The 14,087-nt window shown below is 48.1% G+C and overlaps 1 protein-coding gene across 2 annotated transcripts in view; it reads left to right on the top strand.

Moving 5' to 3' along the window:
• Positions 1–11,298, top strand: part of CLIC5 (chloride intracellular channel 5) — a 160,173-nt gene extending 148,875 nt beyond the window's left edge. For both annotated transcript variants that reach the window (XM_040473679.1, XM_040473680.1), the window contains 2 exons: positions 231–415; positions 6,703–11,298. In XM_040473679.1, the coding sequence (XP_040329613.1) occupies positions 231–415; positions 6,703–6,870 (353 nt within the window). In that variant the 3' untranslated portion in view covers positions 6,871–11,298. The remainder of the gene's footprint in view (positions 1–230; positions 416–6,702) is intronic.
• Positions 11,299–14,087: the final 2,789 nt, after the last annotated feature.

Genomic DNA, 14,087 nt, shown 5'->3' with positions numbered 1-14,087 from the left:
CTTTTTTTTTTTTTTTTTTTAATGAAAAAAAAGTTTGCTTTTTCAGACCACTTAGTCCTCTTCCTCTGCATTGGATTGGTGACTGCCAGGTATTCTGTAGTGTGTGGGGAGCTGGCGGTGTGACGAGGGGGACAGGATTCGGGATGAGCCCCTTTACTCCGAAGTCCCTGCGGTTGTTGCCAGTGGCAGGAAGGTCCGCTAAAGATACTTCTTTTGCTGTTTCATGCCAGCCCTTGAGAAAGGCCTGACCAAGGCACTGAAGAAACTGGATGACTACCTGAACACCCCTCTTCCAGAGGAGATCGACGCCAACACTTGCGGGGATGAAGACAAGAGGTCCCGGCGCAAATTCCTAGACGGGGACGAGCTGACCCTGGCCGACTGCAATCTGTTGCCCAAACTCCATGTGGTCAAGGTAAAGACCGCTCTATCTGCAGGTGGCTCACTGTATCCCGGTCCGCCATAGGCCCCGTCACTTGTGTGGATGAGTCAAGGACAGTGCCACACGGCCGGTCCAGAGCCTGGGCTCTGAAGTCACACGAATAGGAACCCAGAGTCAGCTTCCACTGCCTGGTGGCTGTATAGACTCTCTGAGTGTCAGTAAAACAGGCATATATTACTTCCTCCTTATTCTCATTCTTACTTCTTGGCTGGGAGAGTAAATACGGTGTGACAGTGCCTGGCATATTGTAAAGGCTCAATACATAGTAGCTCATTGTCATTTCATGTATGAGAGAGAGAGTGAGTGAGGGCACTTCTTCCTTGTCTCTGCCTCCTGGGTTCTCACTGGCCACACCCCCACATCTCTCTGAAGGTGCTTCATGTGCGAGCCTTCTCATTCCCTTCAGTAACTCCCTAGGGCAGGCATAGAGCATCCTCCTCATCTATCAGTTGAAGAGCCGGAGGCTGTAAGAAGTGACATCGTTTTCTTGTCATCGTTGCACTCACTGGTCAACTTCATCACCCCGTGTAATCCTGTCCTATAAGAATCGGAGGATCCGAGAGTTGGAAAGAAGGGAATTCCAAGGTCATCCCAAACCATCTCCCACCCCAAACGGGACCACTTTCTGTGTGTCTGTGACGGGCTTCCATGCAGCTGTCGCTGCACCTTTCTGATGATGAAGAGTCCCCTGCCTAACGAGTCAGCCCTATCCCTTTGGACAGCGTTGATTATTAAAACATCCTTATATTGAGCCCCATCAGCCTCCAGGCCACCCTTTGTATTCTGGAACAGCATGGAACGGGATTGCTCTGTTTCATCTCATTTGAAGACAACAGTAGGGTGCCCCAACATTCTCTCTCTAAACTGATGCTTCTTTTTACCTCCTTTCCTGGCCCTCACCACCCTAGAGAAACACACAGTGGGCTCGTGCAGCTAGACCGTCGTCTACTCTCATATGTACTCGTATCGTCCGTCTCAGGCAGTCAGCTCTGTGGGGATAGTGGCTTCTCCAAGCATGATGGTGGGCGGGTTCATGGTGGCCCTTTCATAAATACTCACTGATTGGCCATTTCATCACTTAGCTTGTGACTTTATCATACCCACTTTCCTTCTACCCTTCGTAAAAAGAATCATTTATCAGTTAGTTTCCACAGCTGGAAACGCGGGCCTCCCTCCAATCAGAGCACAACCAGCTTGAATTGCGATCTTAGCTGGGTAAGCGCCATGGGACTTGGTCAGAGCTGGAGACTGGGTGGGAATCATGCATGCCGTTACCGGTAGGCTGGGAAAATGCAGCCTATGAATATGAAGGCACTTTGGGTTTCGGGGCCAGGCCAACGGTTACTTATAAGTCCACCCAAGCTTATACGTCTTTGAAGTTGTTAATTACTGCATGCGCCACCACAGCCCTGGAAACGTCTTTTATTCTCTTTTCCCGAGGAGCAAGTGGCACCCTTAGGGATGGTGTGATTCCAGGTCAGCCACACTGCGTCAGAGTGGTGTAACGAAAGGACCCCCATTCAGAAAGGCGTGAGACCCCCATGCTAGTCCTGACAGGATGAGCTGGGGCCAGTCATTTAATCTCTTTGAAATTCTTTTTTCTCATGCCCCAATGAAGAGATAGGAAGTATATTCCTTCTTGCCTCTTTCTCTCTCTTCTTTCGCTCTTTTCTTCTGTCTTGAAGACTCTCTTGTCAAATAAGGTAAACAAATGGATCTCCCAGGCCCCGTGCTTCACCCTTTGACTCCTCCAGTGCCTCCCCAGTCCTAAACGATGATGCGACGCCTGTGTCCTTGGAGAAGCTGGGGATCCGGGCGGGGCAGGGAGGGGGGATGGCGGCCTTGGAGGGGACAAGGCTGGGCCTCGCCTTCTGTCTCCTCATATTTCTGCTGATCCAGCTTATCAGATCCCAGAGACCTGGCAAACCCCCGACATGAAGAAAGAGTGAAGGGGGAGCCAAGTCAAGTTTGGCTTCTGATGCCAAAACCTAATCTGGGCTGTGGGAGCTAACTGTTTTCATATGAAAGAGCAAATTCAGAGCAGGAGCGTGGAAGTTCCTGTGAACGTCAGAGCTCCGTGTGCGCATCCCTGCCTGCTCTCTTGCGCGTGCGTTCTCCCTCCCTCTCTCTCTCTTGCTTGGCTCTCGTTCAGGTTCATCTTCATCCCGCCCGAGAGCCTGGTTTGAACTCGTGCTGTCTGGCTCCCTTCTAGTCCTTGGCTCCTCAAGTCAAACCGACATGCGAGGAAACAGCCGGTTCCGTGGCCAAGGCTCAGGGCGTGCAGATCCGGGCAGGGAGGGGCATGGCGGGCCTTCTCTCGGGGCCACTGGGACCCCTGCCTAGCACAGTGACCTGCTTCAGCCCCTGAAGCAAACAGGAAGGGAGGCATGAACACAAGTCTATGTCCATAAATTGCTTTTCTGCTGTTTTAAATCTCACGTCGTATCCTTTAAAAATGAAAACAGATCCCAGCACGGAAGGACTTGAGGCCGCTCTGTCGGTCAGCGTGCGACCCGCAGATCCTGCAGGGACTTGCTCTTGTCGGGGCAGGGACAGCTTCTTCTCAAAGGCTCTTGGGCAAACCCAAGGGCCCCCACCCTGCGGTGAACAGGGGAAGGCCAAGGTGAACGGGCAGTGTCTGTTGGAACCGGCATTGGCTTATGGCCGGTGCTCTGCCCAGAAGACCCAGATTCCATCCCCTTTGCTTTTTTAGCCACACCTGAGCCGGACACAACATCGTGGGGATGGCTTCTCCAGTGACCACACCAGACCAGTTATCTTAGCCAAGAGAATTTAATTTTTTTTTTTCATTTTAGAGAGAGAGAGAGAGAGATGAACCGGGGAGAGGGGCAGAGAGAGAAAAAGAGAGAGGGAGAGGATCTTAAGCTCAGCCTGATCTACGCTCAGAGGATCTACGCTCAGCATGGAGCTTGATGCAGGGCTCGATCCCACAATCCTGGCATCTTGCCCGGAGCTAAAATCAAGAGTCGGTTGCTCAACCGACTGAGCCGCCCAGGCGCCCCACCAAAATAGGAAGAAGCACTAAGTACTGAAGATCTAGGAAGGCAAAGTGTACCATGACATTTCACCAGGATGAGGCAGCTACAACCCCCAGGGCAGCAGAGGTAAACGGAAGAGGTCAGAATTATCTAAACTTGGAAACTTAGATGAGGGGCCCCTGCAGAGCTGAACCTCAGACCTCTGGGGTGGGGCGCTGCTGAGCCAGCACTGGAGGCGGAGTTAAGAGGACAGTCCAGAGGGGTCACTGTCGTGCGCTGGCCTCTCTCAGACGGGGTGATGCACGGGTTCCGCTAGTGTAGGCAAAACAAGAAAACAGGAGTCAGTTGCCACTGCGGGAGCAAAGGGGACTGAGAGGAACAGAATGCCTAGGAAGGGAAGGGACGTCTCTTCTCCCTCCTCCAGCCCTGCAGGCTTTCTCTCTAGCGCCCCCTCGTGACAGAGCCTCACAGGGAGTCACTGGCAAAGCAGAGATGTGATTTGCAGAGTCCCTGCCCCAGCGGCTGGAAGAAACAAGCACAAGGGTGGTTTGGAGATCAGCTGTAGCTGAATAACTGGCACATGAGGGATTCTGAGTGTAGCGGTTCCTGCATCATTTGCACAGGGCTCGGTAGCCCCGTGGAGAGGACCGCAGATTAGGAGGGAAGGACTGTCACAGGACTAAAAGGCACGGCCTAAGGAACATAGTGATACTGATAGTGTCCTGTGGTGACAGATAGGAGCTACACTGTTGCTGTGCACAGCACAGCATAGAAACTTGGCTGAATCACAGCGTTTTACACCTGAAACTAATGTAACATTGCACGTCAACTACCCTCAAATAAAAAAAAAAAAAAAAAAAAAAAGAAAAGAAAAGCAAGGACCGGAATAAATATTAGTGATTACTCAGTAGATGTTGGTCGAATTAATTCATTTCCTGTGTAATGTTGTGTAAGCCATTGAATCTCTTGTGGCTTCAGTTTGTTCATTGCTGAGGATCTCTGGTCTTTAAAAGTACGTGTCTTACGTTTGACTCTAGAAGATGCACTCTGATTTGGGATAACAGGATAGTAAAGATTCCATACAACTGTTTATGGAACCTTTACTTATTTAACTTCCCTTTGCCTTACTTTCCACATCTGTAAAAATGGGAGTATAATACACTCTTCCTTATAAAGTTATTTAGAGATTTTAAAGTAGCTTGCAGAGGGCTTAAGGTGGAGCCTAGAGCAGGGTGCAGAGTAGATAAGTATTTGCTAGTGTCGCTGTGCTCATAAACCGTGTCATTGAGATTATCAGGCAGTACAGAAATGAAGAAGTTGTGGCTCCTGTCCTCCTACTGCTCACAAGCTAGAGAAGAGAGAGAGGATATGAAAACAGTAATTGCAATTCAGAATAGAACAGAGCTTAGTATGTAACAGACGTTCCAAACTGAAGAATAGAGAGGGGGAGATGCGTGCTCCTTGGGAATGTGGTCAAATTGATGAGGCTGAGCTTTTCCTGCCCTCCCTCATCGTTGACCTCACTCAGCACAGCTCTCTAGGGGACCCTGAACATCATGGGCATCAACATGAAGGTGAAAGTCCAGAGTAGCTGAACTGGGGTGGCCGTGGGGGGGGGGGCGGGGGGGAGGTTTTCTGAGTGGGAGGATCCCAGGGTCAGCAGTCTGACGACCTCTCTAAAAAGAAAGCAAGGAGTCAGAAGTCAGTGCCTTAGGAGAGAGGCTACTCTTTATTGTTCCCACCCTAGCCCCCCGAGGGCTCGAGGCAAGAACAGCTAATGTGGGGACCCCAACGTACAGTGACAATAAAGGGGGCCCTGTTAAAAAAAAACTACTCAGAATTTCCAGATGGTGACAGCAGAGCATTAAACCAAGAACAGGCCCCTCTGAGTTCGAGGCCCCGTGTAACTACACAGGTCACCCTCAGCGAAGACCACCTTATCCTTATCTGTGAACACATGCAAATGGGCAACAGTGGGTCTCAATGAATTAGAAGAGGAGGTGATGTTTCTCGAGCACTCAGTATGAGCCAGGTACCCCTCTAAACGTTTCGTGTGTGTTAACTAATTTGTTATTCCAGGATAGGTTCTATTATTATCTTCCTGTGAGAGATAAAGAAATTGGGGCTCAGAGAGGCTAAGTAAGTAGTCCAAGGCCACACAGCTATTAAGTAGTGGAGTAAAAATTGCAGATGCGTTCAGCTGGGATCGAGAGCCCGTGCTTTAACCACTGTGCGACCATTTCAGCACGAACTCCGCTTTCCCAGAACGCCCATCCACGGCCCCCACGTGTGGCAGACTCCGGACAGAATAAAAATCACCATTCGTTCACTCCCGCTCAAGATCTGTTCATTCGAGAACCTGCCTGTCCATTCCCACATCTAACTTACACTCCTTATGCTTTTTATTCTCTCCTAAAAATACGGGTGCTTATGTAAAACAGAGCAGGTAACAGGAAACAGTTTATAACTCGATCAGTCAGACTTTAACCACTGATCACATTTTGGTACCTGTACTTCTAAGTAATCACACACATTTCTCCAAATGCATGATACTGCACTTCTTAAAAATTTTATTTTATACTGCACTTTATTTTCAAAAAAAATTTTTTTAATCTTTATTTTTGAGAGAGGGGGGTACAAGTGGAGGAGGGGCAGAGCGAGAGGGAGACACAGAATCTGAAGCAGGCTCCAAGCTCTGAGCTGTCAGCACAGAGCCCAACGTGGGGCTTGAACTCGCTGACCGTGAGATTATGACCTGAGCCAAAGTCGGATGCTTAACCAACTGAGCCACTCAGGTGCCCCTGCAGCATCATTTTTAATGGCTGTCCAGAATGGCCCCGTATTTACGTATAATGATGTATTTCTCCATTTAGATATTGGCGGACATTTGTGTTCTAACCCATTTTTTTTTTTTTTTTTTTTTTTTTACCGTTGCATTCTTTTTTTTACTATTAGTTCCATGATCACATACGGGTAGCTGAATCTTGGTATACGTACATGATTGTTTCCTAAGGAAACATCGCTAGAAGCAGAATGGCGAGGTCAAAGGGCAAATTGTATTTACTTAAGAAATAAATAAGCTTAGATAAGATGACAAGGAGGCAGCGCTTGCCAGCTTGTGTCACAGACACTTTGCTGATGGCCCCCTGTGATGCCTGCTGGGTTTCCTCCCAGCCCACACGGTAGGTCAAGCCGTTAACTCCTTCTCAGTGATTTGCTTTGCCCGCTCACGCCATCTCTGTCCTGTCGCCTGTGTTGTAGATTGTGGCCAAGAAGTACCGCAACTACGATTTCCCGGCTGAGATGACAGGCCTGTGGCGGTACCTCAAGAACGCCTATGCCCGGGATGAGTTCACCAACACCTGTGCGGCAGACAAGGAGATCGAGTCGGCCTACGCGGATGTTGCCAAGCGCCTCAGCCGGTCCTGAGCTCGGCCACCTTGCCCCACCGCTCCAGCAGAAGGACTCCGCTTCTCCCAAAGGACTCCGGCCTCACACACTCCTCTTCCGCGTTGCCTCGGGGACACTCCTTTTTGTAGCCGGCCGCCTCTTGCTGGCCTCATGGAACCCCGGCCTGCTGTCTCTTAGGAAGGTCAGCGCCGACCCCATCTGATCGTGCAGGAATCTGCAAGCAGAGATGATAGAAAGAGTCAAGCTCTCAACCTTTGGGCCGAGACTGGGTTCCGTGCATCTGGGGTCAGTGTTGGAGAACCCACGTAAGGGACCGTCACTGCCCCCTCCGCCAATATCAGAACCTCTCCTCAGCTGCATTAGGAAAACGTGCGACACTGTGCCCTCTTCCGCCCTCCTCTTTGTTGGGAACTCCACGGCCAAGGACAGATGCCATCGTAGTTCTTAGTAGCAACAGATCCGCTGCGTTTGGGGGAGATGGAGAGAGTGAACGGAGGACAGGCAGGCTGGGGATTGGGCCCGTGACGGACACACCTGCAGTCCCTCACAGCGTCTTGACACCTGCCGTCCCACTGGGCGCTGAAGACCAGATTGGAAAACCACTTCAGGCGTAGTCTCCGCTTGCCGCCGTGCTGAGGGCATTGCGATGCCCTCGTGTATCTGGCTGACACCAGCCTCTGTTTTTACACTGTCCAGGCCTTTCGAGGAAGGGAAGTTGGCATGCAGTTGCAAAGCAGAGTGACTGGGAAGGGCCAGAGGAGGAGCGTCAATGCCAAAAGGACCACGGGGTCTACCAGCCATGGATTTTGCTTGCTTTAGGGGTAGTTGTTTTGGTGGAGATTACGTTTGATCCATGAGTGAATTTCAGTCTTGGAGAAAGCAGATGGGGGGGGGGGCGGTTGGGTGAAGAAGTTCTTCATGAGGCTCCATGTTCCCTGGCAATCTTTCAGATAGGTCTTCTCTCTTATGATCTCCCTAAGTCTTGAACTGCTGATGTTATATATCACTGCGAACCCTATAACAAAAAAACCAAGAATTGGCCAAACATGACTTTCCAGGTCCTTCAAGTTGCTCCTGGATGCGGGTCTTGGGTCTGCTAGCTGGGCGCTCCCGGCTGAGTCGGCTGCAGCCTCCATCAGGTGATGGGTCCATTTGGGAGGTGGCATGGTCATGGAACACCTTAGGAAGAAAGTCCATGGGCCTTTCTGACTGGGAAACCATGTGGTTTGAACTTGAAGAAAATATGTGCCCCATCTGGGCTAATTTTCCTGCCATCTGACTCACCTGCCAGATGAAAAAGGATATTTTTTAGTTGGTATTTCTCTCCTTGGTCATTCTCCTTGAGTGTCACCTCCTTCAAAGCTCACCTGGCTTGAGCCTGGGGACCCGGGCAGAGGAAACTCAGGAAAATGAGCTAACCATCGGCCCCCTATCCTGGTGAACACCCTATGAGAAAAGCCACCTGCCACAGGATGAGGCTTCCAAGTGCTAGATAGCCTCGGGACCTGGCTCGTTGCTCAGGAAGGGTGGCAGGACATTGGGGCCTTTCCGTGAAGACATCCGTGCATCTTCAACCCGGCAGGCCCCAGACCCACCTGCCTCCAGGGAGCTCTGGAGAACAAAAGTGGCACACAGATCTGAGCACTGGGGAAGAAACAGGGGCCCCCTTAGCCCACTGAGGAAGAGGAAATTTCTCAGTAGGACATTTTATTAGCCTGAGAGCTTTGCAAGGGCAGGAGGAGTCGATTCATTTCCACCCCTAAAGGAACCTTCCCAGGGACTCCCCGGGAACTTAGTCCCGAGACATGTTTGAAAAGGAGAATGCTGAGGAAATGGCCCCTTTTACTCTACAGTAAAGCCCCAGACTGGTCTCTTGGGAGATGAAGTCTTGAATGATCCCAGGAGACTTTGAATTAGTGTAAATCCTGTTGTCCCCAGAAACCCCTCCCTGAGTTGACCAACACAGGCATGATGACCTAAGAGGCCGTTTACTTTCCAGAGACCCACAGTGGTGCTGTTCTTGAAGCAGGTAGGTGTTAGCATGGCCAGCGCGACAGAGAAAACAGGCCACCCGGGGAGGATGGCTCCCCACATGAGTTGTCGGATACTAATGACTGATTTGATTGTCAGAATTCAGCGTTGGCGAGTCTTTAAAAACAAGCCAAACCAAATCAACATGGTTGTTTCTAGATATTCCTTCTGTGGCTGACTTAGTTTTACATAAATATTAAGGCACGAGTTTGGGGGGGGCAGTTACGTGATCACTTATAACCATTTAACACAGGGGGCAGAGTTATAGATGGAAAGCACTTCTGAGCGCTTGATTCAGGAATATCTTTTTTCTTTCAACAGTAGATTACTATATAATACGACTATTGCCTGAGAGCTTTAATGTCTTATGACCAGATTTATTAGCATATTTTTAAGTAACAATAATATTATCTTCTGATTATTTTTTTCCAAAAGAGATTTGCCTCCAGATTCTTCAGTCTCCCTAAAGAATCTTGGCCATAACCTTGTTATATACATGGCAAGTCATCTTCCAACATCCATATGGTGAGGTCCTTAGGTGTCTCCAGAACCAACTCAGGAAGTATTCAAGGTTTGCAGTGTAGACTCCAGAGTTTTAAGAGGAGGTCACCCTTGTCACTGGTCTCGAATGAATACTGATCCTTCAGAAAACATTTCATTGGCGTTTGAAAAGGTTTGGGATGAGATCCTGTTTTGTTTGGGATTTATTTTTCTTCTTTGGTTTCCGTGTCACTGTTTCATTTGATTTTTATGGGATAGCATGGTGGGAGGCAGAGGCAGAAAGAAGAACCCAACTTAGAATAACTATGTAGAATTTACCCATCTGTCAGGCTGGGCTGCCTCTCAGGATGGCCCAGAGAGAAGGTATTGGATATGATTTTAATAACTTTATAAGATGGGCTGGATAATGGCTCCTTCTATTGTGTGTCTTTGTCCCCTGATAAGGGAATTCAGATGCCTGACAATTCAGAATCACAGGCTGTGAAAAGTGCAAACCACTTTTATTTGGTCATACAATCTCGGACGGTTTCAGCTTCCCAGGAAATGCCACTGTTTTTGGTGTTCACATCCCCCGCTGGTGGGGCCAGCAAGGATCTTGGCCTTTTCATTAGAAAGAAGGCTTCACCAAGAGTGAAGTTTCCTGAGCTTCACATGCTAGCATTTATCAAATGAAACAACGGAAGCTCTCCACGACATCTGTGCCCTCTGGCCACTCTGCAGGCAGACGACGCCAGCATCTTAGAATTGTTGCAAAATGGATGATGCCTGGAACGGACCCTGCAGAGCTAAGAATCCCAGGAGGCTTAGGCAAATAGAATTTAAAAAAGGGACAGAGTCAAGAGGGTGTGTTAGTAAGAGTTTTCCGTGGTGAGAAACCATTGAGGTCTGTGTCTAAACATCAGTTGGTTTAGAGGCAGCAGGAGGTATATTTGACTCACCGCTATTGCCAGTGGCCAGGACCCTTTTTGACAGCAGAGTGAATCAAGATGCCAGTGTCTCTCTCCTTGGAAAGATGAAGCAGTATTAAGTCATTAGTAGAACTAAGTTCATTGATTCCTAAGGGATCACTTCGTCGTTTTTGATATGCCATTGAAAAGAATTGTAAGCGTTAGAGAAAGAAGTATGCATGTGGAACATCTGGAGCTGAACATCTTTGGGCTTGGAGCCCTTTCTGCAAACAAGACCATTGTCTTCTATCCAGCGCTTTGTAGCATTCAAACCAAGGAACGTGTGCCCCCTTCATGAATGCCTGTTCCTCGACCTTTGCCAATGTTCTTCTCGCAGCTTAGTTTCAGGATGCTTTCCTTTCATCATTCGGTATGATCCAAAGTGTGCATAATTTTGTCTAATGTTACCTGAGGAATTAGATCCAATGTTCCGCTTACCAACCAAAAATAAAATGGAAGATTGCTTCAATATAGGGTTTGGGCTAATCTGTGTTTCGCTAAAAGCAATCTTTTTTTTTTTTTTTTTGGAAAACCATACTTTTAAGGATCCAATTATCTAAGGTATTTTATGTATAGTTAGAGATTTCATATTATCGATTATGCCTATACTTAAAATATATAATATCCGGCTGATGTTTGAATTTGTCTTCCTTTCCTGATTTCCTGTTTTTCCCATTTGGAAAGCTGGGGTGTAGCTAATTTAGCACAAGATGCCTAGCTTTTATAGAAGGACAAAATTTCATTCTAGAAAGACACTCCAAATGATGGTCACTTGATTTTCTCAAGACCTTTAACTGTGGTGATAAAGTACTAAGACATGCTTTCAAGCCTTAATAAATATAAGTTGCCTTTTAATGAAGATATTGTTGAATGTTTTCTTCATGAATCTGAAGCAGTTAGAAATTTGTTTTCCAGTCTTGCTTGGTATTGGCTGATTCAAATAAAGTTGGTTTATTTTCAAATACTACAAACGCGATCCTCAGACTGCTTATTTGAGGTGGGGATTTCCTATGCTGTTCTAAATGAGAAGCGTGAAATACCCTTTTTTTTTTTTTCCAAATAAGGGTTATTCTGTTTTCCCATTATAAAAGAGAATATGTTCATTATTCTTAAAAATCGAAAGCAAATAAAAAGAGGAAGAGGGGAAGGAAAAGCAAGAAGCTTGTGACCCAGTCATCCAAAAATCAATTTTTATTTTAGCAAGAATGAATTCGATTCTATTCTATAGAACGTGGGCTGGGTCAAGAAATACACTGACGTTTCTTCATGTTTCTCACTTCAGTTGCCAATCTGTAGGGTCACACTTGGGGGTAGGCAAACAGTGACAATCCAGATATGATTTAAGGAGTACTTTAAAATACTGGTCCACCTGCACCCAAAACTCTCTCTTGTTCCCCCCCCCCCCCCCGCCGGTTACCTAGCCCTGTCAGGGTTCATGGCCCTAATTTCTACCCCTAGAACATCACTGACTCTAGATTAGGGTCCCCAGAGTCTTTAGTAAGTTTTACCTGAAGCCAGCATGAACACCCAACGGGACCTCTATGAGCATTCAGTTTCCTGAGTCTTTCCTGCTCTATCAGAATAGTCTCTCCTCACCTTGGTAGGGAGGTAGCACCCAACTCAAGGAACTCCCATCAGATTTGGCCTGTCGCTCAGAGTAGGTGTAGTTGATGCTGTCAATGGTGTCCCTCCCTCCTGACCATCCCCTAGCTTCCTCAGGCAGAGCTCTGATTGGGTCCGGGGCCTTCCTCCCCACTCCTTCCTACTCCCTACCTTCATAGGATTCAGGTAGATGTGGTTCCAACCCCAGTTCCAGGGGGGTGAATCATGAAGGGTCTGATCCTGTCCTTCCGGTTGTGGTTGACTTCAGAGTGGGTTCTTGACCAAGTTCCACCCAGTATTGTGAAAGGAGATTTGTTCAGGAACTTCTGAGAAAGATCTCCTTGGTCTGAAGAAGTGACTCCCTAAGTCACTGTCTCTGAGGCTGCTCCTGGATGAGGGCATGAGGCCTGGAAATGCTGCCACGCAGGGAGACCATGAGGGGTGTGCTTCAGGCAATACACCGCATTCTCTCCAAGAATGGAGGGAGGCTGCCTCCTGGAATGGGCCACTGAGCTGCTGAATCAGCCAACCCTGCTACTGGCTCTCACTCTTCATTTCCTGTTCCGTAATGCATCCTAGAGCATTGAAGGGTGTTTGTATGTTTGTTATTACAGGCAGCCAAAGGCATCTTAAGTGGTGTATTAGCCAAGTTTGTTGTTGTTGCTGTTCTTGTTTGCTTTTTAAGTGTTTGTTTATTTTGAGAGGTGGGGGGGGGGGGGCGAGACAGGGAGAGAGGGAGAGAGAAAGAGAATCCCAAGCAGGCTCCGCACTGTCAGCACAGAGCTCATCGCAGGGCTTGGTCTCAGGAACGGTGAGAACGTGACCTGAGCTGAGATCAAGAGTCAGACGCTTAACTGACCAAGCCACCCAAGCGCCCCACCGCTGTTTTTAAGAGTCAGTTTGGTCATCAGAGTGCCCAGCCAGGAGGTGTTCCGTGTTCCCATTGTTGGCTCCATAGGCTGACCAAGAGCTGAGAGCACGGGAGACTTCATTTCTCTGCATCTTGGTTTCCTTAATCGCGCAGTGTTGAAACCAAGGGGCACATGAGTGGCAGTGCCTGTGCCTGGCATTAAGGAGAACAGAGTCCTGTTCCAGAGAATCTGCCAAGAAAGTGCCCTTGGGGGACAAGAGCGTCTCATTGTACTTACAAGTGTCATGAGCTGTGTCTCTTTCATGTTTATGCCTACTAGCTAAGATCCCCAGAATCCCCAATAAGTTTTACCTTGTAGGAAAAGAACTGGGGTATCAGACTGGAGGAGGGTCAGAGTTGAAAACAGCACGTCTGATTTGTAATCCTAAATCCATCACTACATTAACTCTGTGAACTTTCTGGGCCCATTTCCCCAAGAGGGTTACGAAAGTTCCTTATTTGAGGTGATGATATCCTTGATGAAGAGTGCTTATAGGTAATAAAGGGTTATTTCAAGTGAAAAGACATTTCAACCAATTGGAACTATCAATCTATTAGAAGGTCTCATTGTGATCCTCCTTAATGGAAGAAGCAGATCACCAGAAAAGACTTGGGTATTTGGAACTGGTGGGTTGTTTTGTTTTGTTTTGTTTTTTTAATGTTTATTTATTTTTGAGGTGGGGGAAAGGAGGAGCAGAGAGAGGGGAGGACAGAGGATCTGAAGCAGGCTCTGTGCTGACAGCAGAGAGCCCAATGCAGGGCTCGAACTCAAGAACCGTGAGATCAGGACCTGAGCAGAAGTCAGACGCTCAACTGACTGAGTCACCCAGGAGCCCCCTTTTCTTTTCTTCCCTTCCCTTTCCTTCCCTTCCCTTTTCTATGTTGATTTATATTTGAGAGAGAGAGAGAGAGAGACAGAACAGGGGAGGGGCAGAGAGAGAGGGAGACACAGAATCAGGAGCAGGCTCCAGCTCTGAGCTGTCAGCACAAAGCCCAACACGGGGCTCGAACTCACAGGCCATGAGATCATGACCTGAGCCGAAGTCGGACGCTCAACCGACTGAGCCACCCAAGCGCCCCTCTTTTCCTTTCTTCTAAAGTAAACTTCAGTTGGTCTTGGGATCAATTCACATGTATGTCACTCTCCTATCTTTCTAGTTCACATTCCATGAAATCGATATCTATGTGCAATGAAATGACCCTGGGGACCTGCACTTGGCATCATTAAGCTGCAGAAAATAAAG

The sequence above is a fragment of the Herpailurus yagouaroundi genome, unplaced genomic scaffold (genome assembly GCF_014898765.1).
Source record: "Herpailurus yagouaroundi ecotype Mexico unplaced genomic scaffold, PumYag 139, whole genome shotgun sequence".
NCBI lineage: Eukaryota > Metazoa > Chordata > Mammalia > Carnivora > Felidae > Herpailurus > Herpailurus yagouaroundi.
Note: the sequence above shows the minus strand (reverse complement) of the source record. Positions and strands in the feature narration are given on the sequence as shown.